Source organism: Oryzias latipes, chromosome 12 (assembly GCF_053564925.1).
Source record: "Oryzias latipes strain Hd-rR chromosome 12, Olatipes_Hd-rR_3.1".
Classification (NCBI taxonomy): Eukaryota; Metazoa; Chordata; class Actinopteri; order Beloniformes; family Adrianichthyidae; genus Oryzias; species Oryzias latipes.
In genome coordinates this window covers 25,201,675-25,228,796 of record NC_136248.1, presented here as the reverse complement: position 1 = coordinate 25,228,796, position 27,122 = coordinate 25,201,675, and the positions used below count along the sequence as shown (strand labels likewise).

At 39.9% G+C, this 27,122-nt stretch overlaps 1 protein-coding gene and 1 long non-coding RNA gene across 7 annotated transcripts in view; one reads left to right on the top strand and one right to left on the bottom strand.

Annotated features, from left to right (window-relative positions):
* ntng2b (netrin g2b) overlaps positions 1-27,122 on the bottom strand; it is an 80,793-nt gene that overhangs the window by 5,961 nt on the left and 47,710 nt on the right. Inside the window, exons 1-9 of one of the 5 annotated variants that reach the window (XR_013659519.1) lie at positions 15,458-15,661; positions 13,829-13,948; positions 12,663-12,767; positions 12,451-12,540; positions 11,970-12,065; positions 7,350-10,355; positions 6,069-6,167; positions 5,455-5,529; positions 2,364-2,531 (exon numbers count right to left, since the gene is read on the bottom strand). Coding sequence is in view for 2 of the 5 variants with exons in the window: in XM_023960394.2 (XP_023816162.1) it covers positions 2,364-2,531; positions 5,455-5,529; positions 6,069-6,167; positions 7,350-10,355; positions 11,970-12,065; positions 12,451-12,540; positions 12,663-12,767; positions 13,877-13,991 (3,754 nt within the window). In the remaining 3 variants the exon portion in view is untranslated. Of the gene's footprint in view, positions 1-2,363; positions 2,532-5,454; positions 5,530-6,068; positions 6,168-7,349; positions 10,356-11,969; positions 12,066-12,450; positions 12,541-12,662; positions 12,768-13,828; positions 14,112-15,457; positions 15,662-24,881; positions 24,912-25,920; positions 26,094-27,122 lie in introns of those variants that run through there. The other 4 variants (XR_002874241.2, XR_002874243.2, XM_023960394.2 and 1 more) reach the window with 4 other exon arrangements.
* LOC110016045 (uncharacterized) overlaps positions 1-27,122 on the top strand; it is a 92,570-nt gene that overhangs the window by 21,247 nt on the left and 44,201 nt on the right. The window lies entirely within an intron of this gene.

Genomic DNA, 27,122 nt, shown 5'->3' with positions numbered 1-27,122 from the left:
CTTAAATCTGCAAGTAAATAGCATCCCAATTCAGTTCACTAACAGTCAGGGGCAAATTAGTATTGAACAAAACCCACAAAGCTGCATTTTTGTTTGTCAGTAAAAATGAAATTTCATTCATGACTTGGTATAATTCTTGCACGTGTTTTTGCATCAAACAAGATCAGATTTTAAATTCAAATGCATTTTAAAATATTTATACATGAAAACTGGCACAAAGCTGGGAGACCCAGATTAAAGTAATTACAGCAGTGCTGTCAAAAATCCTGCTTGTGGGTCATTTCCATTAGTTTGTTGTTTCTGTGTGACCCACTGTGAGAGACTATGCGAGAATGCAAATCTGTGGAAACTGTTTCTCTTTTTTTTTCTAAAATATTTCTGCCCAAGAGATTCTTGATTGAGCCGATTCTTGTTGTCACACTCTGTGTGCCAGTGAGCTGGCAGATGAGCTCGCAGGGCCTTATTTGTGCTGACTCCAAGGCCTTGCCCTGTGTGTGCCCTGACCGTTGCAAGTTTACCCTCCAGCCCCCTGCAGTCCACCTACAGATGGATCCAATCAACACCAGATTTTATCTCCACAGCTATGCGGACAGAGTGACCTCTGATCAGAATGTATTCTCTGCAGCAAAAAAACAGATTAAAAGTGGAGTTTTAATAAATACTTTTTTTGGCTGTTTCTGTCAGAAAATCTATAAAAATGAACGCTTTTGTTTCTGAGCCTCAAACAATGGATTTGGTTGGTGTTAAAAGAGCCTGCCTTCTGCTTTAAGGTTGCTGGAGGACATTCTCATCACTGTGCAGTGTAGAACTTATTTGGATTTAAATAGATAATGTTGTTCATGCTGCTTCAGGGTAGCAGAACAACCCCTCTAAAAACTTTTTATGTTCCTCCACACATCACTGTGGTTGCAGAAGGCCAATTTGAGGCAGAAGAAACCTAATTTGAACCGGTTGACCTTGTAGAGCCGTCTCATCTTTGGTCAAATGTCCTGAGAAGAAACAGCTTACATACTGTACGTGACTGTACACAGACACTGATGAATCATCAGGTTCACCTGCAGATTGTAGTTTTATTTTATATTAAAAAAAGGCTATATATGTTTTTCCTTGCTATTGCTCTTTCTGTGGAGTCAAATTCCTTTATAGCACTAAACATAAACAAGCATGATCTCACGAAGTAGTAAAATCATCCAACATACAACAGCATTTACAGAGTCTGATCCTTTTCTGTACCACATTTCAACTTTGAGACCATTTTTTTAACATTTGTTTGATAGATTTGAATAAACTTTTTAGGTTGCAGTCTTTTGGATCAAAAGCACTTATGGCTTCACATCATATCATATTAAAGACAAGATAAAAGGTTTTTGTTTTAACATTATCAGCAGGTTTATTAAAATAGATTATTTAAAAAAATGCAGCCATAAACTGAAAAACAAACACCGGGACAAAGTAAATGTATCAATTCACGTTGACTCCATTTCACCTGCTGTTTTTTGAAAGTTTGAAAGAAGAAAGATGTTTAGATGCTAATTATTTACACAAACTTTTAAAGTGATCTATTAAGAAGTTGTTTTAACTCTAAATAAAAAAATCAAAATAAAAAAAGGGGAGATTTGTGAAAAAAAAAGGGAAAAAAAAGAGCTATGTAATTGTTTCACTGGTTCTGCTTCATATTTTCTTTTAAACAGATGTGAATTCCTCTTTTGGAAACAATATTTATTGTCCATGTTCAGTTACCAGTAAATTTAAGAAAAATCTAATTTTCAAATTGATCTTCCTTTACAAGATACAGTATAAATTATAATATGCTTTTTTTTATCTGTAAAACTACCGTAGAAAACCAATTGATCATTGTTTCAGGCATAAATATAACCATTTTAATAAAAGCCAATTCCACAAACGTTCAGCTTGGAATACTGTTTACCCCAAAAACTTGTTTTACAATGCAAATGTATAAAATAAATTGATTGCAAATCAAACTGACTTTATTTTCAAAATCTATGCAAAAGGACGACACAAAATAATCCTTTTTTTTATGTTTTGCTTCATTTGGCTCCTATAATCTTCCTAGTACTAGCCAACTTGCACAAATCTTTTAAATGTTGAATGCAGGACTGGGAATGAGTCTTAACAAAAGGATTTTCAGATAAAATGGAGAGGAGATGTCATTTTTTTGGAATTGTTTTTGTTTATGCGTCAAACTCTCTGATCTTCCTCTGATAACTTTAATTCAAAACGGAGTCAGTTTAAAAGTAACTACATCCTCTCATTGTCCACTTCTTAGCCAGCCGCACATCATATTCAAACTCCACCACAGCAGCCCCCCATCACACGCCCTCACTGTCTCCCAGCAGACTGACCGTTGCAGACGTTCTCATCATCCAGTTCGGCAGAGGCGTTGCGGAAGTATCCCAGCCTGCAGTGTTGGCAGTTCTGGCCTCTGGTGTTGTGCTTGCAGCTGACGCACGTGACGATGTTCAGGTAGTCGATGTAGCTGCAGCGGTTGGAGTGGCCGTAGCACTCACAGTCTGCAACAGAAGAGGCGGACTTGGGTTTAGCTGTGACGTGAGGGCAGTGATTTTATGTTGACCTAAACATTTAGAGGATGAAAAATAGACGGGAGGTTTATTGGATTTGTAGAATAATTGGATGACAGCAAGGAGAGATGAATAATCCGCACTGAGAGATATGTCTGCTTTAGTTTTAGATCTCAGTTTAAAGAATGGATGGGTGCCTGTGTGTTTTATGAGGCACCTCTATCACTCAATATTGGCTCAATAAAGACAGGCCAATCCCTCCCCATTACTACACTCACAGCTTTGCTGAGTCTGCTCTGCTGGGCTGCAATGATTACTGATGGGAATTCCACTGTCCTGAGTATGCGTTTGTGTGGGTGTGTGTGCACCTGTCTGAGGGTATGGACGTGCCATCAGAGGGCATGTTAATTGTGTCTGGGAATTTAATTATATCACAAGACGAGTAGATATAAGGGATTTAGAGGGGAGTGGTACGACAAGTGGGCGTTTCAAGTCTTTACCTGAAACTGTGACACAAGTCTGACCCCTTTTTAACCTGGTAGAGCACTGACTCCTGAGAGCTAAGGGCAGAATGTTCCTCATAATACTCCAATAAAATTCACTCAAAATTGATGATGTGTCTCTGTAGGCACTTTGAAGTCTCATTCCAACAACCTTTTTTATGTATTGCAAACTTGTTCCCAGTGGTCTTTTAATTATGATTTTTCTTTGGCCAAAATCAAAACCCTGTGTCGTTCTCTAGGTCATTGTTTCTGCAGAGCAGCAGGAGTTCATCAGGAATTCACCTGGGTTGAGGCCAAGACTGTTGGCATGGAGGGAAGCCTCTGGTAATATCCCATCATCACTTTAACACTTTCCCACTACCTTACAGCCCCTCACACCCAAGCTAACATTAGCGGTGCAGCAAAAATGGCGAGCGATATCGGAACTATGCAGCCAAACAGTTTTGAGCCAAATGTTAGGTCAGACAAGAAAAAGAAAAAAACCCTGTAAATTTATCTGTCTGCAGGTGGATGCATCAGAATGGAGCAGAGCTGAAAGACTTTGGCCTGACCATTTATGTTTCTGAGTCACAACTGAGAGCTTTTTTCTAATGGCACTCAGAAATGCAGTTTTAACCCTAAATCACTTTTTATGTGTTCTTCATCATGAGAAAAATGCTATGATAACATGTTAGAAACACAGATTTCATCTTAGTGGGACTTTAAACAGATGTTTGTTTGTTTTAAAAGTAGATTACGCATTTATGGACAAAATGAGTCAATTTGTATTGCTAAATTAGGTGCAAAAATGAAGATGAGATAAAAGGAAGGAAACGTAATACAGCCTGTCTTGTGTCATACCACATTGTTGCATGCAGCAAAACAAACTCATAAAACAAAAACTGTCTGTTTGATAAGAATATTTGAATTTTATTCTTAAAATTGTGCTTCATAAAGGTTTGGAGCAAATGTTGATAATCTTAAATAATACATTTATATGAAATAAAACATTCAGTTTCACAGTCTGTAGTGTCATTATGAAATTTTGTTGATCTATATTACAAACTATTAAAGTTATAATGAATGTAATGAAAAATGTTAGAAAAAAAATTTCAGTTTAGAAATCAAGCTTAACTTATATGGACAAATCTATACATTTTTTCCCCTTCATAAACGTGTTTTTCATTTTTTTGTGAAAGACCTATTTCAATGAAAATTGTGTTTTTGGTGTTTTTAACATGTTCTTGTAACATGATCTAATGGGTACTTTTTTTTTTAACTCTTTCAATTATAGCTTTGAAACCGTCAATTAGTCATAACCTCAATTAGTCTACAGGGAGCAGATGCTTCAGACCACAGCAACAAACTTAGGTTTTAGAGGGTGTAAAAGCTTACTTTGGCTTCTGCAAATTTCCAATCTTGTATTTATATTTTTTTAAAGTTGTGGTGCCAAATGCTTCCTAAGCTAAGACAAGAACCTGGATCGTATACCTTCAAACCTAACCTAAAGAGAGGAGGGGGAAAAATGAAGCAGTGAATGAGACCTCCGTTTAATTTTCCACCAAAGAGAGAAGCAAAAGCTTGGTATTGGGTCTTGCCGGATGTGCGCTGTGCACCGAGAGGTGGAGGGGCGTTGCTCTATTATTTTTGGCAGAGGCTTGTTCCTAATTAAGGTTTTATTAAGCTTTAAAAGTTGACTGCAGTAGTTTGCTGCAAGGAATCACTGTCCTCTAAAGAGGCGTTTACCAGGCATGTTTATGCAAATACACATTTAAATGCACATTAAAAAGTCGGAGTTTAGCTTTTTAATCAGCCATCACATTATTATTTTATTATTGTTTGGTTGATGATGCCAGCTGAAATATTCATGAGCTGGTTTAAAGGAAACTGGTGAGAGGAGCACCATAAAGTGCCTTTCTCAGCACTGAGGGAACCATGGCAGCAGTGGGGAGTGTGTGTGTGTGTGTGTGCATGAGGGTTTTGGAGGGGGGACTACCTAATTAAATATAAATGGCCAATTACTTCACAGACTAGAAAGGCAATAGTACATTGTTTCACAAATTAGCATTAAAAATCAAGCTGCTGCTTATTGGCATTCATCAGCAGTGAATTATTTTTGCTAAAAGATGCTTTTCTTGGGGGACAGAGGAACCGTTTTCTGTCAAGACGATATTCTTCCAAGTGTGTACTTTCTTAGTCCTGATTATAACAGAAAAATGTCAGCATGGGTGAGAAGATCTAAAGTGAACTTGAAAGTGCAGATTCTTACCTTAGTAGTGCAACACAACCATGCAGGGAAAGAGTGAGCAAAATAAAAAAAATGATGATAATGAAAGGAATTTCTCCACAGTTTATAATTAGTTGTATAAAAAATAATTCCGATAATAATTAAGCTAGAGACTGCTCCTGGTTCTGAAATGTAGATCTCTTACCTTTGAAATCATCGTATATGATTCCAAACAACTGTTTGGCTTGGGGCTCTCCTGAGATCAACAGTTGCAGAAGCCCTTAAGGGTTAAAGGATTCTTGGTTTAGATTTTTTTATTCACATCATTCACAGGCTTCAGCCTCCTACAGCTCTTTACAGTTTCACAGCTGGAGCCAACACTGCCTAAGGGTCACTGTCGGTGCTACAGAGGGGCTAATGAAAGGGGATCCCACTACGTTTTGTCTAAGAGCAGGAGCTTGCTTTGTTCTATGAAGCGGAAAAATCCAAGTGTTTCATAACTGATTGGACAAAAATATATGTGCCAAGTATTTCAGGCCAAATATTATTCTGCAGATCTCTGTCTCTGTATATATAAGTGGAGTCTGTGATTGGCAGTTGAGGGTATTTTTTCTTAGAGATTTCCTTAATTTAATTTTTAAAATCGTGTTCAAAAGAGTAAGTGGAATTGGAATATGATATGAGATTATTTTGACAAAATAAAACCAAAGAAAATTCTAAGAGACACAGAGACTACCAACTGTCAGCCTGAATCTTGGTATTTTTGAGCAACCAGTTACAAATCACTGGAAGATTGAATCGTTCGCTCTCAAGCTCTACCTTTCTTTTTGTCTTTTTCTGTCTCCTCTTCCTCTTTACCAGAAGTGTGCTTTGTGGTCCCGTGACCTCCTCTTTCGCGCCCTGATCTTTCATGGTGCGCTACAAACGAGCCGCAAGACAGAAATCAATTTGTATTTATGCAGCACGGGTTACCATTGGGTCTTTAACAACAGTGGAGACCACACAGACTACCAACAAGTTGACAGCTTGCACAGATCAGTGAAAAACCTTTTCTGTCCTGTGTCGTTTTTGTGGTATTACTGCACAACATATCTATAATTTGTGATCTATCAAGTTATGGGAATATCCATGCCTTATTGATTTGAAGATAATGTTAATCTTTATTTCAAGGATGTTGCAGCATGAAACTTGTATTCATGATCACGCTTCTGATCTCTAATTTTGTGTTTTAGCATAAATAACTATATTAAATAAAATACTTAAGATGGTATAAAGTTTAATATTAGCTTCTTTGCATGCTCCTTATGCAAGTGGGAAACTACCCTAATTATTATCAACATCAGAAACAATTGTATATCTAAATATAGTTTAACTCTCTACAAGTGAGAGTCAAAGTTTGATTTAACTGAGTAATTTTAATTTAAAACTTTTGATATAAAAAGTGGTGGCTGACCTTACTGTACTCTATGCCTTTACTGTTGTTACAAGCTTTACAAAATAACTTAAAAATGTACATTTTTATTTCATAAAAGCAGGAAAAAAGTAGAAGAATACAGGGACTTTCTTTGCCTAATTTGCACTCAAAAAAAATTAAAGACCAGATTATGACATGGGGAATCAAATACCAGCACAAATTAAATCAAAGTATCTACCAGTCCAGATTAGATTTCTTTGAACCAATCTAATTTACAACAATGGATCGAATTTACAAGTGCAAATTGAATTTTAAGTGCAACTCCTGAACTCTTAACTGAAAGCCTAATGGACAAGCTCATTTTTTCAAACCTTTTGTATTTCTAGTTCTATTGTACTCTGTGGGAGAGGGGTTTTGGGCCTTGACAACCAATTTTTAAAAAACATGGAAACTCATAACTGCCAGGTCAACCAAAATACCAATACAGTACAGTAATTTTGTACTTGAGGAAATGTGTTTTTAAGTTCAAAAATTGATTTGTGTTCAATAAACTGTCTTGTTAATCATTTTAATGTTGTATATAATTTAAGATTTAGCGCATACTGCATTAGAATAAAAATACATTTCTAAAAATGACAGTCACTGATTGCCACTAGTTCTTTCTTGTTTTAGTGTTGCTCTTTTACCTTCACTTTCCAGCTGGTGGTGAAACGATGGCCTATAGGTCCGATGCACGTGTTGATATCCATGAAGGTTATGTGGCCGATGCGAGTTATGAGCTCCTTGTGGTCTATGAGCCCCTTGCTGGTGGTGCTGGCTATGCGTTTCATGGGGTTCAGGGGTCTGATGTGAACTACCATGGTCATGTCTACCAGTCTCATGCAAGTTATGACTTGCATGCAAACTTCCATGATGGGTCTTATGTACGCTATGACTCCCATGGGGAGTCTCTTGTGCGCTATGACTCCCATGAAGAGTCTCATGTGTGCTATGACTCCCATGGGGAGTCTCTTGTGTGCTGTGACTCCCATGAGGCGTCTCATGTGAGCTATGACTCCCATGAGGAGTCTCATGTGCGCCATGACTTCCATGAGGCGTCTCATGTGCGCCATGACTTCCATGAGGCGTCTCATGTGCGCCATGACTTCCATGAGGCGTCTCATGTGCGCCATGACTTCCATGAGGCGTCTCATGTGCGCTATGACTGCCATGAGGAGTCTCATGTGTGCTATGACTGCCATGAGGAGTCTCATGTGTGCTATGACTGCCATGAGGAGTCTCATGTGCGCTATGACTGCCATGAGGAGTCTCATGTGCGCTATGACTGCCATGAGGAGTTTCATGTGCGCTATGACTGCCATGAGGCGGCTCATGTGCGCTATGACTGCCATGAGGCGGCTCATGTGCGCTATGACTGCCATGAGGCGGCTCATGTGCGCTATGACTGCCATGAGGAGTTTCATGTGCGCTATGACTGCCATGAGGAGTTTCATGTGCGCTATGACTGCCATGAGGCGGCTCATGTGCGCTATGACTGCCATGAGGCGGCTCATGTGCGCTATGACTGCCATGAGGAGTTTCATGTGCGCTATGACTGCCATGAGGAGTCTCATGTGCGCTATAACTCCCATGAGGCGGCTCATGTGCGCTATGACTACCATGAAGAGTCTCATGTTCGCTACGACTGCCATGAGGAGTCTCATGTGCGCTATGACTCCCATGAGGACTCTCATGTGCGCTATGACTCCCATGAGGCGGATCATGTGCGCTACGACTACCATGAAAAGTCTCATGTGAGCTACGACTCCCATGAGGAGTCTCATGTGAGCTAAGACTCCCATGAGGAGTTTCATGTGCGCTATGACTCCCATGAGGAGTCTCATGTGCGCTATGACTCCCATGAGGAGTCTCATGTGCACTATGACTCCCATGAGGAGTCTCATGTGCGCTATGACTCCCATGAGGAGTCTCATGTGCGCTATGACTCCCATGAGCAGGCTCATGTGCGCTATGACTGCCATGAGGAGGCTCATGTGCGCTATGACTTCCATGAGGTGTTTCATGTGCGCTATGACTTCTGTGAGGTGTTTCATGTGCGCTAATGCTCCCGTGAGGGGTCTCATGTGCGCTGTGACTCCCATGGGAAGTCTCATGTGCGCTAATGCTCCCGTGAGGGGTCTCTTGTGATCTATGACTCCCATGAGAAGTCTCTTGTGAGCTATGACTTCCAGGAGGAGTCTCTTGTGAGCTATGACTTCCATTAGGTGTTTCATGTGCGCTGTGACTCCCATGGGAAGTCTCATGTGCGCTAATGCTCCCGTGAGGGGTCTCATGTGCGCTGTGACTCCCATGAGGAGTCTCATGTGCGCTGTGACTCCCATGAGGAGTCTCATGTGCGCTGTGACTGCCATGAATAGTCTCATGTGCGCTGTGACTGCCATGAGGAGTCTCATGTGTGCTGTGACTGCCATGAGGAGTCTCATGTGTGCTGTGACTGCCATGAGGAGTCTCAAGTGTGTTGTGACTCCCATGAGGAGTCTCATGTGCGCTGTGACTGCCATGATGAGTCTCATGTGCGCTGTGACTGCCATAAGGAGTCTCGTGTGCGCTGTGACTGCCATAAGGAGTCTCGTGTGCGCTGTGACTGCCATGAGGAGGCTCATGTGAGCTGTGACTGCCATGAGGAGTCTCATGTGTGTTGTGACTCCCATGAGGAGTCTCATGTGCGCTGTGACTGCCATGAGGAGTCTCATGTGCGCTGTGACTGCCATGGGGAGTCTCATGTGTGCTGTGACCACCATGGGGAATCTCATGTGCGCTATGACCACCATGGGGAATCTCACGTTCGCTATGACCGCCATGGGGAGTCTCATGTTCGCTATGACTGCCATGGGGAGTCTCATGTTCGCTACGACTGCCATGGGGAGTCTCATGTTCGCTATGACTGCCATGGGGAGTCTCATGTTCGCTATGACTGCCATGGGGAGTCTCATGTTCGCTATGACTGCCATGGGGAGTCTCATGGGAGGTATGACTTCCATGAGGAGTCTCATGTGGGCCATGACTGCCATGAGGAGACCCATGTCCACCAGCTTCATGTGAGCTATGACTTCCACGAGGAGTCCCATGTCCAGCAATATCATGTGAGCTATGACTTCCATGAGGAGACCCATGACCGCTACTGGTATCATGTGAGCTATGACTTCCAAGAGGAGTCCCATGTCCACCAGTATCATGTGAGCTATGACTGCCATGAGGAGACCCATGCCCACTACTGGTATCATGTGAGCTATGACTTTCATGAGGAGTCTCATGTCCAACAGTGTCATGTGAGCTATGACTTTCATGAGGAGTCCCATATCCACCAGTATCATGTGAACCAGGACTTCCATGAGGAGACCCATGCCCACTACTGGTATCATGTGAGCTATGACTTTCATGAAGAGTCTCATGTCCACCAGCTTCATGTGGCCTAGGACTTCCATAAAAAGTCTCAAGTCCACTACTCGTTTTATGTGAGACATGACTCCCATGAGGAGAACCATGTCCGCCACTGGAATCATGTGAGCTAAGACTTCTATGAGACATTTCATGTCCACTACTGGTTTCATGTGAGTTAGGACCTCCATGGGAATTATGGGCATTAGCAGAGCTATGGGTCCCAGGTGGTTGTTCAACAAATGAATGGCGGTCTGAGGCATCAGAGTTGTCAGAAGCAAACACACAAAAAGAAGAAATAAATGTTATAAATGTTACACTAAGCTGTGCTAGCACTAGCTATAAACTAGGCACTGCTTATTATGGTCTCTATTTGCACATCTATTTCCTGTTGATGTTTCATGGCCATAAATTACAATGTTCTTTATATTTATTGATATCTGATGAGGCTTGATTGAGATATTGTGATTTTATTAGAAAACCTAACCTTTTTGACCATTTTCATCCACTTTATGGTTCAGTGTGAAGCCAGCCTCTAAATGTTATACAAGGGGCCTTCATTAGCTTTGCACATATCTCTCTCTTGTAGCTGGCCTGGATTTGTTATAACAATGTCACCTAATACATGGCAGAACATGCTTTTCTATTCACTCATAGTAAAGTGAAGTGATGTCAGACTGATGCTAATAAAGGCCTCAGTCTGTTTCTGTCAACAACATGGACCTCCAGTCTGTCACTGAATGGTGCATAAAGTCAATTGCTAAACTCTTCAATACCGGAGTTGTTGCCAGTGACATCAAATAACATCACTCTTAGAACTGCCATGATTCTTTGGATGTTAACCAATTAATGTAATTCCAACTAGTTCTGTCGCCAAAAAAAAAAAATCATTCATTAGCCGATGTATTGGCAGAAAGATGTTATTTATTTTTTTGCACCAGAATCAGCTGGTTTATATTTATTGTAAACCTGCTTTTCTCAGTTTTAGAATGCATTGGCATTACATTACTTGCCTAAACAGTTGACAGTACATTATTTCAAAGAATGTCAACACTGGAGCAAAAGCTCTGGTGTTTAAAAGAGCCTTTATGAGGTGGCATTTAATTAGGTTTCTCTAGTAGAAAAAAATCCAAAAATATAAGCACTACTTTCCCCTTTCACTTTGTTTGTTTGAACTTGTTTTAGTAAATGCATGGGACACATGATTGACCTTTTAAGTGAGAAGCAAAGAGCTATAGTTTCGAAAGGCTCAAACCGCAGAAGACTACAACTCACTGCTGCAAACGGAACCATAAAGATTTTAGAATTATGGCTCATTTTAGGAAGATCCCTTTGCTCTCGGCTTCCTCCTGCACAATGTTTAGATGATGTTCTTGTTTTGTGGTCATGACTGTCATGCTGTCTGTATTTCCCAGATTTGTTGTGGTCTGAAAAGCCATAACAACTGCACTTTAGTGAACCATAAAAAGATGAAGGAAACTCACAATTTATGATTCCTCTCTTTTGAAATTCTCAAAGCACATCTTAGCCCAGAAATTTTGATCTATGCTGCTAATACTTTCTGTAATGAATGTGTACAAATATAAATTTAAAAAACTGCAGTTTAATCATGGATGGAAACGTTTTCTTTCTAGAAAGAAATTTGTCCCAGGTCTCTTTTCCTTCCCCGTGTGTCTATATGTTGAGATAAGGTTGCCGTTTCATTTCATGGCCATGAGCATCGTGTGTGTTTCTCTACAAACATTGCAATCGCTGCTCAAAGGGAGAGGGAAAATACATAGTCACTGGTTTTCAAAGTTGTATGTTTCCTCTATTATCTATTATGTTGTCTTAAAGATCTATGGACTACCACTAAGCATTAAACATACCTCCTTTGTCGTAATGCTCTTCTTGTGTTTTCTCCCCATGTTGAACTGACAAGGTTGTGTGAGGGTTGTGTGAGTATCCCTCAAACATGTGGGAAGCTGTCATACCACAGTGTCAAAGTCAAAGCAAGAAAGCATACATGCATCTCTGTCATTTGTCTTTCTTAGGCTGTATTCAGACTGGACACATTTGGTTCGCTTAAAGTGAATCAGAGTTTGTTTCCCCCGATGATGCGGAACAAATTTCTCATGCTTTGGTCCTGTGTGTGACCAAAGGTGGCAAACATGCTTTTGTTTACCACCTTTGGTTCGTAACAGAATAGTCTGCTTGAAAGCAGTCTCAATACAGACTAAGGGCAAGGTTCAAGACTTGATCCGGATGAAATGACTTTCCCAGTCTGAATACACTCTGATTAACTAGTGCTCATTTTTATGACGTACGGTTATCTACTAGAAGCTACTACATTGCATATACACCAAATACCTGAATGTTCAGCCTTTGAATGTTCTTCTTTGTGTTGAGGTGCGGTTGTTCTGTGGCCAACAGTGTTATGCCCTTCAAACGTGTGGGAGTCTTTCAAACCACAAGTATTAGCAAAGCAAGCATGAATATAAAGACATCCTATTTATTTGAGTTTACTTGGAGCTAACTGCAAAAAAAAAAACTATTGCCCCTACAAATGGAAAAAAATATACCTTTCTTGTCAGCTTTGCTTCCTGTGTGCTCCTCCTCTTTGCTCGCTGTGGTTGTGGTTTTGTGGCCATGAGTCTCATGTGTGTGACCCTCAAGCATGTGGGAAACTGTCGAACCACAGTTAATAAATGAAACAAGCATATTCAGAAATTAATCCTTCCCTCTACAATGATAAGAAATGATAAATTAAATGCTAAAATATAGTTATTATGAACATTTACAGAAGCTGAATTGCTGTTGTAAATTATTTTAGCAAAGTAAGTCAGTTTAGATCTGATCTTCAGATCCTGGTCTGTAGATCAAGATTTTTAGAGTTTTGAATCTCTGCAAAATTTAGAGGTAAAACCTTCAACGCTTTGAGACTTTAGCCCAACCCTTTTGAAAAATTCTACATGTGTCAGTAATAACGATGAACCACAAGCAACTTGTTGCCTCATAGTGCAATTCTACCCCCTCCAAAAAATAAATGTGTGCAAATATAATTGATGAGGTTTAACATCAAATACAAAAGAGGTTTATACAAATACACCTCGTGTGTCCAAAGATTCATACCCCCCCCCCCCCCCCATTAAAATGACAGTCTGTTCAACGCAAGTAAGCATGAGCTCTCATCTGTTTGCTCTGCTGCTGGATTGGACAAGATAAAAACAAAATTTTCAGACTCAAGCTAAACGTAACTCGTGTTGTTTCTGAGAAATGTTTTTGTTTTCATATTTAATTTTCTTCATAAAACTTTTTAAAATGGGGCTCCATAGTTTCCTCTACTACAATCATGTAAAAGAAAATGTTTAAAGTACCAGTAATTAACTTTTAGTACAGTCAGTGTATAAGCAGTGACCCTTAACAGGATTTATGTGCAAAAATACCCCAAAAAAATCCACATGTATTTAAAGTAATAATTTTACAACATCAACAAATACATGTCCACAATTTTTATTCCCGTTAAAAAAAATGTTAAGTGTTAGCAAATCCTCATATATATGTGAAACAGTGATACACACCCCTTTTTAGACATTAAAACATTGCAAGAGAAATTTAAAGACATTTTTATTATTTTTGGGTGCAGTTTTTGAAAATTATATTTGTGTGTGTATGTGACTTGTGATGAATGTTAATGACAGCAAACTAACTACAGCTATCTTTGAGTGCAACAATAAATGAAGAATACCGGTTTGCATCGCTGATCGGTTTTCATGTCCCTCCTCCTCCTCCTCACCTTGTTCCCCATCCTGCGAGGAAGCTGTTGCTTTGTGGCCATCAGCTCCATGCTCCTCAGCACTGTGGGGGCCTGACGCACCAACGATATTATTAACAAACAAAAAGTGTGGCATTTTTGTTTGTGGCTTTGAGGGCAAAAACTGTTCTCATGTGCGCCTGCTCGTCCTGCTCAGTTGATTGCAGCAAGACAAGTTTCATCAATGTGTCCTTTTTGGATCTAAAATAATTAAATGTTAATGCAACACAATGTATTTTTTTTCTGTTTCTGGCAACCTGCAAGATATGTTGTCTCTGAATCCTGAATACTCGATAAAAATGAAATTCCTGTATTGTACAATTAAATTGATGATTTCCTAAACCGTTTGCATTCTAGATTGTGGAACTGAATGCCAAACACTTCATTTATGCTGTCTCAGCACAGCAAAGCTTGTCGTCCTACGTTAATGAGCTTATTTGTTTGTAATTACATTAGGTTTTTAGTCATTAGGAACGCAGTGCCAGCATGCCGCGTCCCGATAACTGTAGCAAATGATTAAAGCTGAACAATCTCAGATGGCGAGCAAGGATGTCTCTATACAAGCAGCTCCTGAGTTAAGCAGAGGAGTGGGGCCAATCAACCTCACATCTTCTTCATTGGAACATATATTGCCGACTTTAACGATGCAACTGGACGAAAACGTGATTACATTAATGCCAACTTTCATTTTGCAGATTTTTTCCAGCAGCGGAGAGAGGAAACGTGAAAGCGATAATCAAGTGTGACAGCGTACAGTACATGGACATTATGACTTAATAGGACTGATGGGGTACCGCTTTATTTTATAGAAGCGATTATCTTTTGTGAAATTTTAAGGACATTTATATTGAGATACTAATAGAAAATATTTTAAAGCATCCACACTTGACTTATTCCAATGCACCTTTAATCTGTTTATTTGTTTAGCCAGTCATGTTTGCTGTATTGATTGCATTGGTGTGAAAAGCACAATATAAAGACATTTCTATATGATCTAGCTGACCAGCATGGTACAAACAGTGAACATCTTTCAATACAAGTTCCATGTTACAATTATTAACAGTGACTTTGCTCGCTTTTTATGGTGACTTATTCCTCCGAGTTTAATATATATATTTTTTCGTGATGTGGTCAGAAATGCCTCTGTATGTGACAACTATTTAAAAATAAATCTTGTGACAGCTCTGATGTATCTTGACATTTTAGTTTTGCTGTGATTGTTGCAATGAAAAACCAAAACATACTATGAGCTCCCTATATTCAGATCCAAATGGCTTGTTCTTTTTCCTCTTTGTTTGGTAGATGTGAAACTGACAATTCTAGCACCGACCAAATAAGAAAGTGTGGTCTTTTTAAATCTCACAAAGATAAAATCAAGTGTGACAACATTTTTTTTTTCATCTGCGATTTTAAGATTAATTTTTTCAATATATCTGCCATCATCAAAAAAAAGCCACAAGAACATGATAAAAGCACAATTTTCATTGGAGTAGGCCTTTAAGATAAATCTACTTCACTATTACTATGAACTACAGGTAGTTATGGCCACTACAAAGGAGATACCTTTGCTTTCAGGTTTTCCTTCTGGGTGCAGCGGCTCCTCCTCCGCATACGCCTCCACATGTGCAGATGAAGTTATGGGTTTGTGGCTGTAAGACTCATGCACATGTTTCTCAGCCTTTCTGCGGTCTGACACAATGCCATTTACACAAAAAGCATAAACAGGAGGGTGGATTTTATTTGCCCTTTTCACAGGAGCCCTAGCAATAAATAAGCAGCGGGCTGTTTATTTTTATTTTTTTTTACTTTTTACTGGAACCTGCTGTCTCTTTTTCATTTCTAACCCATCAGCTTCAGTGACTGTCTAAAACGAATGTATGATGATGTCGCTGGTGCCAGAATTGGGATTTGTTGTGCAGAGATCAATATGTATAGATTTCAGTTTTATGGTGATGCTTTTCTCTGCAAGCTGTCAAGACCCGAAATAAAAGATTATGTTGTGCGTTTTGCTTAAGCAAAAGTAGAATGCACAACACAAATCTCTCATATCTTCAGCAAATACCTGTCATCTCAGATGCTTTTACATTTTGCTCCTGTCCCTGTCTGCTAGCAGGAGCTTCCAGGAGTCTCCCGCAAAGACTTGTGGGAAACTGAGATGCCACAGTCACAATTAACATAACAAGAACAGACATCTCTTGGGGTATTTTACAAGCTTTTCCTCAGCTGCCTGAACAATAAGAACTTTATAATTAGTCTGAAACGGCAAGTGTGTATAGATTGTTGATAGTGTGCCTTCTCCTCTTCTGTGATTCAATTTTTCTTTTTTCTCTGTCAGATAGGGGCTTTCCAAACCAAGTAAATCTTGCCCATGGGTTGACTAATGTACATTGAGAAATAGTGTTCAGTCTGCTGACAGTCTTCAACACAACAGAAATTCCAATTACGCTGCATTTTTAATTGCTTCCTTTCTTTGTCCTTTCTCTCTTCTGTGCATTCCCTTCTCCCACAGGCCTCCGTGCTATTCCCAGAATACCTCTCTTCAATATTTTAGTGCACAAGTGAGGAAGAAAAACGAGTTTACAGATCAAGCTTCCTTCTTAGTCTACCCCTTTACTGCTAAATAAGCACAATTCAATAAGCTGAAATTGTCCTTGCAAATCCGATTGAAAGTGCAGACAACCAATCACGTGAAGTGACCACACCGTGCACCTCATCAAGGGACTAATGATCACCAGATTGCTGGAGAATATACAAAGCCCTGTTTCCATCTGCGTTTCCCCTGGAGGTGGTTTATACAAGTGATGTACATCTTTTCTTCAGAGAGGGGCATCCTGGGAGTATCCCGCTCCCCTGCAGTGCATCCCCCTTCAGGCTATCTCCCGCCCAATTTCTTCACTTCACCCCTTTCCCATGGCCTGGCTCCGATGAGACAGGACAGCTGTTCTCACAACGGTTTCACACATGTGGCATCATGCCATCATAACATCTCGTCAGGGCAACCCCTGCCTATGCAAGTGTCCTCCTCTGGCCTCGCTAGGCCCCACACACAGAAACTGGTAGAGTCCTGGTGACAAAGCAGGATACTAAATCGCAGTTGTTTTAAAAAGCCGCTTCTGCACAGCAGTGAGCGTAAATGCACTTAATCTCAGTATCCCATGCTGCCTTGAGGGGGTGGAGCAGTTCTTTGTATTAATCTCAATCAGACCGACCCAAACAACCTGACATGAGATGCTGGCAGCTGGAGCACCCAGGGTTCCTGCGTACAGAGAGAAGGCTGCATGAGAGTTTGCAGGGCTTTGTACGGAATGACAGTGATGGAGTTCTTCCTCTGCCCCCTTGCTGGCAGGTTGACAACGCGCCAAAATGCAGCAGAATTTCACCTCAAAAGCCACGTGATGATTATATTTATATCTTGACACCTTATGCAATAATCCAGGAAACATAGTAAGTTGTGATCTGCCGCAGTAAGTTGAGGTTAAGTCTGACTTTGCCCCGATTCTGTCGGTTTTGTCTCCAGTGATACTCCTTAGATCCTCTGTATGTCTCCGAACAATGCGAAGTTATTGCCACAGACAAATCAGACTTTCACAAGTTCCAGAACTCCATAACGTTGCACTATTCTTCCTGAACATCTCCCGGTGACAGAAAGTGAATGCCTAAACCAATATAAAATCCCATAAAATCTTGTGGGATCGTGGGTCAGTGGATGAAGGGTGGACTCGTGTATGATTGCATCCATGTTATGATGATATACAACAGACTGATGTGGGGATTCCTCTGTGTTTGAATGGGATGCATATGAAGGCTCAGCTTCTACACGAGAGAAACTCGGGGGAACTTGATGCTTCTCTGGAGCAGAGGATGGCAAAGGAGGAAGAACCTCTGTTCTATCAGGAATGGTGTCAGGTTCCACCGTGGGTGTGAGTGGAGGCTCAGAGAAAGAGCTGGTGGGGAAGACATGGCGTGTTTGTGGGGCTGAGCTTTCTCCTGGTGGAGCTCTGCTGTCTGTTGCATCGGTTGCATGAGGACAGAGAATGTAAATGCAATGAGGAATGGGGGAGATGAGACGTTAGCATAAGAGATGCTGCCTCAGATTGTTTATCAGGAGAAAGCCTTTTTATTTTTCTTCCTCAAATGTGCACATAAAGACTCACAAGCATGCACATCGACAACAACACACAGAAAGTGAGAATGCACAATGAAAGTGTGATTTCTCACTGCTGAGATAGGCTCAACTCAAAAGCTGTTCTTTAACCCTGTCAGTGCCGGAGGCGCTGCTCTGTCTGCAGATCAAGGTGACAGTCAAGAGTTCAACAAATGATAACAAGTTCAAATGAACTCATTTGCTTTTGAATCTATATACTGCATAATCCCAAATAATATTTACAAATTCTAATTGAAGACATTTTGAATTTTTGCAGCAATTTTTAGATATTTGCTGCTTGATGGATATAGCTATGATTACATAGATGCATTGATACTTTCAATATTTATCTAAATGATTTCTTAATGTAGGACTTATTACATCATTCTTTAACATAGGTGTTGTTCTAATTCAGCAATATAGTTTCGCTAGTTTTTCTCATTTGACTCATCCCCAGCAAACACAGCTATGCTTGCATCATGTGGTGGTTTAACCCCCCAATGCAATCACCTACTGCTGAACATCCAGTTTTTACTGGCTTTGGTATGACCCCCACTGTGGCTTTGAACCCATGACCTCCACTTCTAGACTGTAAGGCATGGTTTAAACTAAAACATAACACTTTGTTACTTTGGCAGGAAAAATGCTTTAAAAATAAAGTTTGACAAAAGTTTGGCATGTTTTATATGCACGTGTGTAAATATATATATCTATATCTATTTATATATCTATAGATATAGATATCTATATCTATATATAGATATCTATATCTATATAGATCTATAGATGTAGCTATAGATATAGATATCAATAGCTATAGATATATAAAAAAAAGAAGAGTACAAAGGTCCTTTGTACTCTTCTTTTTTTCCCTGATTATGTAAGTAGATGTAGGATTACAGAAAGAGAATAGAAAATTTGTATTCACCAAATCTATTAACAAATGTAGAAAAAGTACAATCACTCATTCAAGTCACAAAAGGCATAATTTTACAGAATGTATTTTTTTTAGACTTAAAAAAAAGTATAATTCACGTTTAAATAAAAGTATTTATTCCAGTCAACTGTGCCTCTCCTCTGTCATAAAACGCTGGAACAATAAAAGCTGATCCATGCCATAATCCTCTAATATGCACCCGTCTGTGCAAATGGAATCACTAACTGTCCCATGACACACACTCCTTCGCACACACACTCTGCGTTAGCTGTTTGTCTATGTACTTTCATATTTTGGACATGTTCCACACATGTGCATTTGCATTTAATGAGGTGATTTGTCGGTTTTGTTAATGTGCCCCAGAAAAGTATAACAATAATAGTTAATGTCACCTGTCAGTCTTAGCATTCCCATCATTTATTACTAGTGAGGTGGACACTGATTTAGCTGAGGCTTAATGGAGCCATTGTAATTCAGGATGGGTTAACATGCAAGAACAACTAATAGACAGCATGGATGTTTTTAATATGTCCCACCATTTTCCAGGCATGATTCAATCTTTTTCTAAGCAAGGTCCGCCTCACTTTTGATTAAAAACAAGGGTTTGAGCAGAGAGCACATTAGCATTCTGTGTTTCTGCTTAAATTCAGTCTCCTCTGCCGCTATGAGGTGGGGCCTGAAGGGGGGTCATGCAGGGTTAGTTTTAGGATTTGATTTCTCCAACCTTTCCTTTGTCATTCTTGCTGACGCCTATCTGTCCCGCTGACCAATGGGCTGCAGCCTCAGTGGATCAGACCCGCTTGCCAATAGAGCGCTAATCCTCATCTGAGCATGCTCACTGACTTAACTGGGGCAGGGCTGGGACGAAGGATGCAGCTACTATATGTCCGATGCTAAAGTCCTTTACGTGTTTGTTGATGCGTTTGCTTTTAACACTTTAACAATTTCAAAAATCGATTTATGAAACTCATATTTCTGACTCACATTGATGAACACAATTAACACATCAATAATACAACTATATTTTATTTAAATAACATTAGTAACTGCTTCGAACACGTCTTAAAAACAAACCCGTGCGTCATTGTTTAGTATAAATATTATGTGTGTCAGAGAATACAAACAGTGGTGTTCACCCTGTGAGGAGAGATCTAAGACCTGGATCCCCATGAGGAGAAGGAGAGGATGAAGATGATTTATGGCTTACACTGAAGTGCACCATATGTCCACCATAAATCTTAACATACACACAGGCACACACATACATGTACAGCTGGGGTTTGCGCACATTAGGGTCAGGTTAAAGCCAAAATGTAGTTCTTTAGCTGTGAAATTCAAATAAAAGCAACGATTTGACTGCAGACTGGAAAAACTCTCCTCTTTGGTTTATTTAAACAAAACAGCTTTGAAATAGTTTTTAGTGACCAAATCAATGGAGATAACTTCAGGCTAAATTTTTCAATTTTTCCTAAATATATAAAATTCATACACATTTCAGTAATGGCATCAGTTTTGTAAATGGGGCAGGATGAAATATTAGCTGCAAATTAATACTTTTGATTAGAATATGAAGTTGAAAAACAGGGTAACAATTAGTGTGTATTTATTATGCGACTAAAGAAGTTTGTTCATCTAAACATTTCATTACATCTTAAGAAATTCTGTTTCCTTCACCTGGACAGAAATGTAATTGAAGCCCTATTGTCTTTCAAAAATGAAAAAAAAATATCTAAATGTTTTTGAAGACTATTATAAGACAAACCATCTGCTGTTGGACCTTCAGTCATGTACTTTAAATCACATCTTCAAGTTATTGAGGACATGTATTTTGTTTTCCACCAATGTCAGCCAAACAACAAAACTGCTGGGCTTAGGCATAAACAAAAGCAACTAATGGATTTCCTTATAGCGGATAAGTAAATAAAAACAAGTCTGACATCACAGTGGAGCCGAAATCCCAGCTCCACCCACATTTTAAGTGCTTTCCTAGTGTAACATTTGATGGCCCCTTCTTTACCAAGATGGCAGATTTAAATATAGCATGAGGGCACACGGTGCTGCAAGGACCACTTTACTGTACATGGAAGCAGCTGACAGAAAATGTTTGCATCTTTCCTAGATTTGCTTTAAGAATTAGTCAGAACAAATAAAGTCTGGAGGTCTACGATCTTGTTCTCGAAATGGGACAAACCACATCCAACATTAATGTTGGAAATAAAAATAGGCAGGGAAACGGTCAATGTATGTCTTCAGACCTCCAGTAAGTCGCAGGATGAATTATGCATGGTTCCTACACTGACGGAAACACCCGGCCTGTCGCAGCCTATAAGTACATTCACAGACGCATGCATTTGATTTGTCACACATGTAGTAAGCCTGTGCTCCAGCAGGTCTGCCTACGACCAGCCAGCCGGAGAAGGATCGACACAATATCACACTTTATACATGTAGATGTATAAATATGTCAAGTGAAGATTGAAGAGAAAAATTTCCTGAAAAGGAAAGAAAAAGTAACTTCTCCTGTTTTTAAATATTACATCATACTTTCAAAGGATTGTTGTTGCTTATGTAAGCACCATTGAGCAGCTTTTCAATATTAAATGACTGAGACAGACTGAAGCTGTTGTCTCTATGTTCATATAATATTTAGGAGGTCAAAGTATAAAAACAAAACAGTTTATTTTTTTCTGAATCTGTTCAAATTAAAGGAGAAGGTTTGTTTTGCATTTTTATGTCTCCAGTGGGGGTTAAAGAACTTTTCAATTTTTGTAATGCTTGTTTGCTAAAAATGAAAATATAAAGAAGCTTTTTGCAAGGGCAAGAAATGTTAGGGCCCCCCAGCAGTAAAAATAAATAAATCTTTGACTCAATCTCATTATCATTGACTGATCATGAGAACTTGACTGAGTGAGTGTGGCGTCACCCTTGGAGAATGGTTTTCTTCCCGCTGAAGTCGGTTCAGTCGCCATTTTTTCAGACGTCAGTAAGCAGGTATTGGTCTAAATTGGTACGATTCGTCGTTTCTATGGCAACTGCTTAAGCCAATCAGTTTATTGGAGGTCCACACCCATTCCACTTGAAAGCGGGCCTGGGAGAATCTGTCAAACATTTTGAGTGTCCGGTATGGGAGCAAACTTCAACCACCTACTTTTATCGAGGCATTTGGTTGGACAGTTTTTAAACATGAATAACTTGCACTACAAAAAAACATAATAACAAAAAATATGGATTAGCAAGAACATGATGAAAGTAGAACAATAATGGTCATTCTGACAAATATGACTGAGTAATGACCCATTTCTCAATAGAAGTATTTAGGATTTTGGCTTCTTGGAGCAATGTTTGGAACATTCCAGTTCTCATATACAGTCAACGGCCATGTTAAATGTTACATGAACAAAATAAAGGGTTAATTTCAAAATCTTACTATTTTAAACCTTTTGTTAATGTAACACTTTCTTTTAATTTCATCACTATAATCAAAGCCGGTTTAAAAGACCCCCTTGTTCATTTTTGTACAGGCACCTGGAGATTCTAGCAATTTTCTTCCTTGTAAAACTTCATGTTGTCAATTTGTTGGAATGGAACTGGCATATACTTGTATAGCGCTTTTCTACCTTCCTCGAATGCCCAAAGTCCCTTAAAATCACAGTTCAACCATTCAAACACACACATTTACACTATTGTGGGGTTCCATGTCTTGCCCAAGGACACTTCAACACATGGGCAGGCAATTAGCAGGCAACTTGCAATCTTCCGCCCAACCGCTGCACCACGGCTGCACCAAGGCAGAATGCAGCTTTTCTAACACCTTTAGGTTAAAAATCACTGTTTAGTTTTAGTTGTGCACAAAAAATGAAAAATATTCAGAGCTCATAACATTCACACATTTTTCACGAGACTTTTCCTTGTTCGCTTTGACTTTCAAGTGTTGTTCTGAACTCTTAACTTTGTGTGGATTACACACTCACACAAAGATGTTGTAGTTGTAGTGTAGGCTTTAGTGGTATAAGCTGTCTGTTAGCGGGGATTTTTACTTTCCAGCATTTGAAAAATGCTGAGCTAAACAGCTGCTGTCGTGCTTTTTAGATACCAGAGTGTTGTCAATCATCTTTTCCAGTTCAGTCCACAAAGAAGTTACATTTCTCTGAACACCACAGCATGTTTTTCATGGATTGTTGAGGAAAAGAGTCAGAATTTTGACAGATACGATAAGAGGAATATATTGCCTGAGGCAAGTTATTATTAAAATATTCATGGAAAGAAATGTTCATTGTTTTGGGTGACCTTTGTGGAGGGACATCTTTTTTAATTCTAAAAATAATTTCTTAAGAGATTTACTTTACTAAAGAAACTGCTGATTGCAGATGTGAGTGAGATTATCTGAAAACAAAGGAACATATTTTGTGTGTAGAAGCCTAAAAACAGACAGAAAGAATAAAGTAACACTAAAAGAAGGTTTAAAGTTTACCTACTCTGGTTAGGGTTAAACATAGCTTGTGCACTTTATGGTAGCACTTCAATTGCTGGTTTTCTCAAATTTTCACCCTTAAAATCCACTCAGATCATCTTTTGATCTATTATAATCCCTCTCTCGTCTTTTAATTAACATTATGCAATTTTTAGCCAAGATCAAAATACCCATGTTGTTTTCTAGGGCATAGTTTCTGCAGCATGTCAGTAGTTCATTTGAAAATTGCTTTTGAGGGGTGGGGCAATTGGCGCCCCCTTTCACCTATTTTGTTGTTGAAAGCTCTCTGTTTACACTCTCTTTCGCTAGCTTACACACCCCAACCTAACATCGATGGCGAGCTATTTTGGAGCTATCCAGCCATACAGTTTTGATCCTGATGCCAGCTCTGATGAGGAAAACGAAGACAAACGTGGATCTATTTGTCTGCTATGGGTTGCATTAGAATCGAGAGGTAAGGAGCTTGTGGCCCACTTGTCGTATTTTCTACATAACAAAACCGTTGTTTTTGCCTAACATTTAACATCATTCTCACCATCTCTGTCAGCTTCAGCAGCAGTAAATTTCCAACATGAGGCTGCTGTCAAGGCAATTTGAAACTCACCCAAAAAATTTTGATTAACAAACTGAAGCTGTGGGAGTCTTGATCCGACCACTTAAGCCTTAATCAGCCCATTAACTGCAGTCAAAGGCATTATTTTTCCAAATAACTATACAATTCTGTTTGATTGCCAGAAGCGGGCCTCTGCAGTGCAGTCCAATTGCTGGGTTTGTCCGCGCATCGGCTCTGCACTGCTGGGCCATGTAGAGAGAAGCCCAGTGCTGTCAGGGTTGATGTTGCCACTTTACCGATCGTTTCTGTCTAACAGCTCGGAGGCTGAGAGCCTCTCCACAGAGAGAATCCCTAATCAAATTCCCTTTTATTCCTGCCTCCTCCAGCTCTTCGCCCGGAATCACACTGCATTACAACACGCGAACATATGCCCGCATCCTTCTCTGCAGCTTCTACGTGTCTTTTCCTCCCTTCTTAGTTCCTTTTTTGTTGCTCAATACACTAAACACCACCACCTCCCGTCCCTTCTTTTCTCCATCCATCACCAGCGCAGTCGTTAGTCTAAATATAAAGAGGCAGAACTGTGGAAGAATTCCTCCTGTGCAGGTTAGTGTGATGTGCTGTGATAAAAGGACATGGCGACAGAGAAACTTATTAATAATGAAGCATAGAGGGCCTAAGCTGCCACACTGAGAGAGGGGTTGTGGGGAATAGAAATGATTGACTAGAGAGCCAGCAGAACATCACATGGGAAGAGGTGGAGTTTGGGAAAGCAAAAAAATTAAAAGGGATATTTTACAAAAACAATGTGAGAATAGACGCAAATTAGGGAGCGAAAGAAAAATAGCAAACTATTTTTTTTCTGCTTTGCATATTACTTACTGGAACCGGAGGGGGAGCCAGCAATTGTACCTGAAAGAGAATAAGAAAAGAAAGAGGAGATCAGAGCTTGTTTATTTATGCATTCAATTTGCCTAAAGACTTGACTCTGCCTCATTCCTCAGACTCAGGTGGCAGAGAGAGCTGTTGAGCAAAATAAGGGCTTATTGTGGCCCACCTCTCCGCATCTCTGAGTAATGATCGGATCTGCCCCGCCTGAACCATCTTTTCCTAATTTTCCTCATTCCCAAACCCTTGTTTTCAGAGTCCCTCATCACATTTATATCTTTTAAGGGAAACACACGTTTTGCTTTTCTTGCATATTTCTCTGCATAGCATTTTAAAGCTGGCCCCGCTGGGTGTGCATAATGCAATCTGCAGAGACCGAACTTCTTCGCCAGCCTTGACCATTTTGCAAGCAATCGAGCACAAGCTGAAAACATTTTAATTTTTAAATGCCACTAATGGGATTCAGGAGTTTTTAAAAGCTGGCGGTGGGCTCTGAAGGTGAACGGCAGTGCCATTAGAAAAGAAACAACAGCATAGCGGCAGGAAAAAAAAAAAAAAAAGGTTGGTTCCAGTGTGCGCAGGTACAGGTGCATGTTTGCGTTTCTGCGTGTCTTTCTCTCCCTGTGTAGCCATATTAGTGCAAAAGGAGAGAAGTAGGGAGGGGCTGCCCTAGATTATTATTTTATCACGGCTCGCTACTGTAGCTGGCTGCACTCTCCAAAAGGATTTCCTCCCCACACATTCCCCTGCTATTACAAAGCTCTGATCCGCTCAGCCTCTTTGTCATCATCTCTCAAGTTGTCCTTTCTTCTCAGCCTGCTCCCTCGGTCCCACTTTTCATTTAGGACCTCATGATAAAAGTGTCTGCATTTGTCAGTCTGTAAAAAAAATCAATTTGGTGTCTCTGCTTGTAAATATGCCACCATTTCATACTTAATTTTAAAGAGACCGACACCGCAGGAGAAAGATGATGCGATTCTATCTGTAACTGTGTCAGCACAATCATTTTAATCCTGGGGGCAGATATACGTACAGGTGTTGGGGCTTCCTCTGGGTGGAGGCACGTAGGAACCTGCTTTCCAGGACCGAGCTTTGAAGCCTTTCCTGCATCGCTGGCAGTCCTGCCCAGTCGTGTTGTGTTCACACTGGCACTGGAGGTTCCCATCAATCAGCAGGCACTGGGAGGCGTGGAGGTTACACTTGCACCTTCAAAAGAAAGGGATGATACCGTCAACACGTGCAGAATCAAATAGTGGCGTGTGATGAGTGTGTGTCAAAAAAGCAGCAGGATTTCAATATAATCACACCTTGGTTGTTTAGGTGGTGTTAATGAGGGCAGGTATTATGGAAGGGGACTATAAAGAGACAAGGTTATAAAAAGACAAGAGCAACTACTGATTACTATCCAGAGCAAACATTGAACAAATACTGTTTTTCTTAAGACAGTATCCAATAATGTAAAGAAAACTCATCTGTAGACAGAAAAAGTACTAAAATATCTCATTTAGTTTAGTGCTGGTTTTGTTTCTGCACTCAAATCCAGCACGTGTGTGTTTGCACACCAGAAAAATTAACCAGAAATGAGGCTTTGGGAGAAATCATCTGAAACAAACACTTCTGATATGCCCCTGGGACTAGTTTCTATCTCTGGCTTGTGTTACTCTCAGTCACGTTTCTGTTTTAGATATATTCCTTTTTTAGTCTAAGAAATGACTGACGGAACCAAAATGTCCCATGTTTGTTGTGATGTTTTCTCACAGATTCAACACATGCCAGTAAATTTGAGTTTTTGTCCCATTATGTTTTTCAAGCACAGGAACTTCAAGAAGAAGACTTAAGGAAAGTGGGAAGAAACGGAATCAAAAATAGGAAAATTTGAATAAATTGAAAGGTTGTGATTGTCTGATGGTTTGGTTTTACACAAAAGAACCGTCTGGGTTAATTATTATTGTTTAAGAGAAAGAATCATGGAGCTGATAAGTCATAATGTATTAAAGTAATAATGAGTAAAGCCTTAGTCACTGTCTGTGGGTGTGTTTATGGCACACCTGAAGGCACGCAGGTGGCCTGCATTTAATGTTAAGGTTATAGACCGCTCTGGGATGTTAAATGCACTTTTTTTTATGGGCATGGTGCGGGCAGCAGGTCGCAAGGGTGAAGTAGGAAAAACGCAGTCGAGTTGTATGTATTTTTAATTTTTTGTACCCCCCAAATCCTGAGCACTGTGCAGGGAGC